This window comes from Bison bison, unplaced genomic scaffold (genome assembly GCF_000754665.1).
Source record: "Bison bison bison isolate TAMUID 2011002044 unplaced genomic scaffold, Bison_UMD1.0 scf7180017864383, whole genome shotgun sequence".
In the NCBI taxonomy this organism is placed as follows: domain Eukaryota; kingdom Metazoa; phylum Chordata; class Mammalia; order Artiodactyla; family Bovidae; genus Bison; species Bison bison.
In genome coordinates, this window is record NW_011494955.1 from 5,613,981 (window position 1) to 5,617,167 (window position 3,187).

Consider the following 3,187-nt stretch of genomic DNA (forward strand, 5'->3'; position numbering starts at 1 on the left):
CCAGCCCAGGGATAGTACCAGCCCCAGGCCCCGAGCCCCCAAGATCCTCCTCTCCAAGGCACCCTCCGCTGGCTTTCAGTGGAAGCCAGAGCTCAGGTCTTCAGGGAACCGAAGGCTGTCCCTTCCTGTCTGGAGATACCAGGAGCTCAGGATGGAGAGGAAGAGACAGGAGGAGGCCGGATTGACACAGAGCCAGGGGAAGACCGGCTAGGCTGGGCTGGGAGCAGGTAACCAGGCCCCTCCCTTAGGCTCCTTTGCCCTCTAGAGGCCCTTCAGCCTTCCCATCCACTTCTGACTATCTCTGGCTGTGTACAGGGTTATTCATACAGCATTGTTTGCAACAATAAAAGAGTGGAAAAAACCTAAATGTTCATCAATAGGAGGCTGGCTAAATTGATTCTGAGTATAAATACTGCATAACCATATGATGTATTCTATACAGTGGCAAAACAGGAGAAGGAAGCTCTTTATATTCTGATGTGAAACTACCTTTAAGATGTATTAAGTGAAAAAAACCAAAGGGTAGGACCGTGTATATGGCATGGTACTATTTGTCAAAGCAAAATTTGCACCAGGGTAAACTTGACTAATGCAGATATGTAGTGAGAACCAAGATTTATTTAACTACTTAATGAGTAAACCAGCAGGATGGATCAAAGGAAGAAATGAGGACTTCCCTTGTGGTCCAGTGGTTAAGAATCTACATTCCCAACATAAGAGGCCCAGGTTTGATCCCTGGTCAGGGAACAAGATTCCATGTGCTGGGACAGCCAAACAAATAATACTACAAAAATAAATTTAGAAAAAAGGAAGAAATGAAAAATTATTATTGACATTCAGGAGGAAAAAGAACTTGAATAAGATTGCAAAGTTAGATACAAAGAAATTAATTCCTACTTGGCAATAAAACCATAACTTTTTCTTTTCCTACCAGGCAAAAAAAATTGCTATTCATCAATCTTCTACAAGTTAACCTCTTCATAGAGTCTGAACACTAATCAATCAATAGCAAATCATATAGCAGTTACTTTCCCCGGCTGACCCATAGGTGGGGTTATTAGCCAGTGATCTCAAATAACTCTGAAAGGGCACTTAGTTCTTTTTGATGTGCCTTATTTGCAAGTTTTGGATATTTTTATTAGCATATTTGTTGCATAAATATATTTGCTTACTTATATGCAATAATAAAAGCAAACACTTATAACATGCTTATTATATACATTAATACATTTAACACTCCCAATAATTTTATGAGGATTTTAGCTTTGAGGGCACAAGGCACAGAGAGGGTAAGGAACTGCCAGGGTCACACAGCTAGAAACCAACATAGATCAAGACTGAGGGCCAGTTATTCCAGTTGTGGGGGCCAGACTCTTAACACCAAACCATGCTGCCTCACTGGAACCCTCCTGGAAGGAGGCATGGTGGTTTGGAGGGGAAGAAAACTGAGCAGATGATCAAGGGTAGAAGGGAGACTTTTCACTGAGTATTTTTTTTTTTGAAACTTCAAGCTTCTTTAAAAAGTAAAGTTAATTTTTTTCTAGCAGTTTTAGATTTACAGAAAAATTGTGAAGATTGTCCAGAAGGTTTCCATATACCTCACACCCAGTATCTTTTTTTATTGACACAAGTATAGTATATTTGTTAATTAATGGGTGAATATTAATACATTACTATTAGTAAAGTCCATTATGCAAATAACACCACCCTTATGGCAGAAAGTGAAGAGGAACTAAAAAGCCTCTTGAAAGAGGAGAGTGAAAAAGTTGTTTTAAAGCTCAACATTCAGAAAACTAAGATTATGGCATCTGGTCCCATCACTTCATGGGAAATAGATGGGGAAACAGTGAAAAGAGTGTCAGACTTTATTTTTGGGGGCTCCAAAATCACTGCAGATGGTGACTGCAGCCATGAAATTAAAAGACACTTACTCTTTGGAAGGAAAGTTATGACCAAACTAGATACCATATTCAAAAGCAGAGACATTACTTTGCTAACAAAGGTCCTTCTAGTCAAGGCTATGGTTTTTCCTGTGGTCATGTATGGATGTGAGAGTTGGACTGTGAAGAAGGCTGAGCACCGAAGAATTGATGCTTTTGAACTGTGGTGTTGGAGAAGACTCTTGAGAGTCCCTTGGACTGCAAGGAGATCCAACCAGTCCATTCTGAAGGAGATCAGCCCTGGGATTTCTTTGGAAGGAATGATGCTAAAGCTGAAACTCCAGTACTTTGGCCACCTCATGCGAAGAGTTGACTCATTGGAAGACACTCTGATGCTGGGAAGGATTGGGGGCAGGAGGAGAAGGGGACGACAGAGGATGAGATGGCTGGATGGCATCACTGACTCGATGGACGTGCGTCTATGTGAACTCCGGGAGTTGGTGATGGACAGGGAGGCCTGGTGTGCTGCGATTCATGGGGTCGCAAAGAGTCAGACACGACTGAGCTACTGAACTGAACTAAATTGAATTCTTAATTCAGGTTTCCTTAGTTTTTTCCTAACATCCTTTGTCTGTCTAGGATTCCTTCCATTTAGCCAAAGACTGTGACAGTTTCTCAGATTTTCCTTGTTTCCAATAACGACAGTTTTGAGGTCAGTATTTTGTAGGTGGTCCCTTAACTGGGATTTGTCTGATGTTTTTCTGAATAGACCGGGTTGTGGGTTTTTGGGAAGAAGACCACAGAGGTTATGTGCCATTCTCTTTACATACGTCCAGGGTACATATCCTATTATAAACATGACTTGACCACCTGGCTGAGGCGCTGTTTCAGGTTTCTCCACTGTGCTGTTACTCTGCCCGCCTTTCTATATTATACTGTCATTATCGGAAGCCCACACTTAAGGAGTGGAGAATTATACTCCCTTCTCTTGGGGGTGGAATATCTACATAAATTATTTGCAATTCTTCTGCACAAAATGTTTTGACTTTTTAGTCATGTATTACCAAATTTTGCAAGACTTAAAAATGAATCTGCTCTTGTGTCCATCAAAAGATGAATGAATAAAACTATGTTATGCATATATACATACGCACACAAGGGAGCACCACTATAAAAAAGAATAAAATTTTGGCATTTGCAACAACATGAATGGACTTGGAGGGCATTATGCTAAGTGAAATAAGTCAGAGAAAGACAAATGCTGCGTGAAAAATAAAAAAATAAAACATAAATTAGTGAGCATAACA

At 40.6% G+C, this 3,187-nt stretch overlaps 1 protein-coding gene across 1 annotated transcript in view; it reads left to right on the forward strand.

Annotated features, from left to right (window-relative positions):
• The window catches only part of ANKRD33 (ankyrin repeat domain 33), a 3,116-nt gene extending 2,821 nt beyond the window's left edge, over positions 1–295 (forward strand). The window contains exon 5 of the mRNA XM_010858079.1: positions 266–295. Within this exon, the coding sequence (XP_010856381.1) occupies positions 266–295 (30 nt within the window). The remainder of the gene's footprint in view (positions 1–265) is intronic.
• The last annotated feature ends 2,892 nt before the right edge of the window (positions 296–3,187 follow it).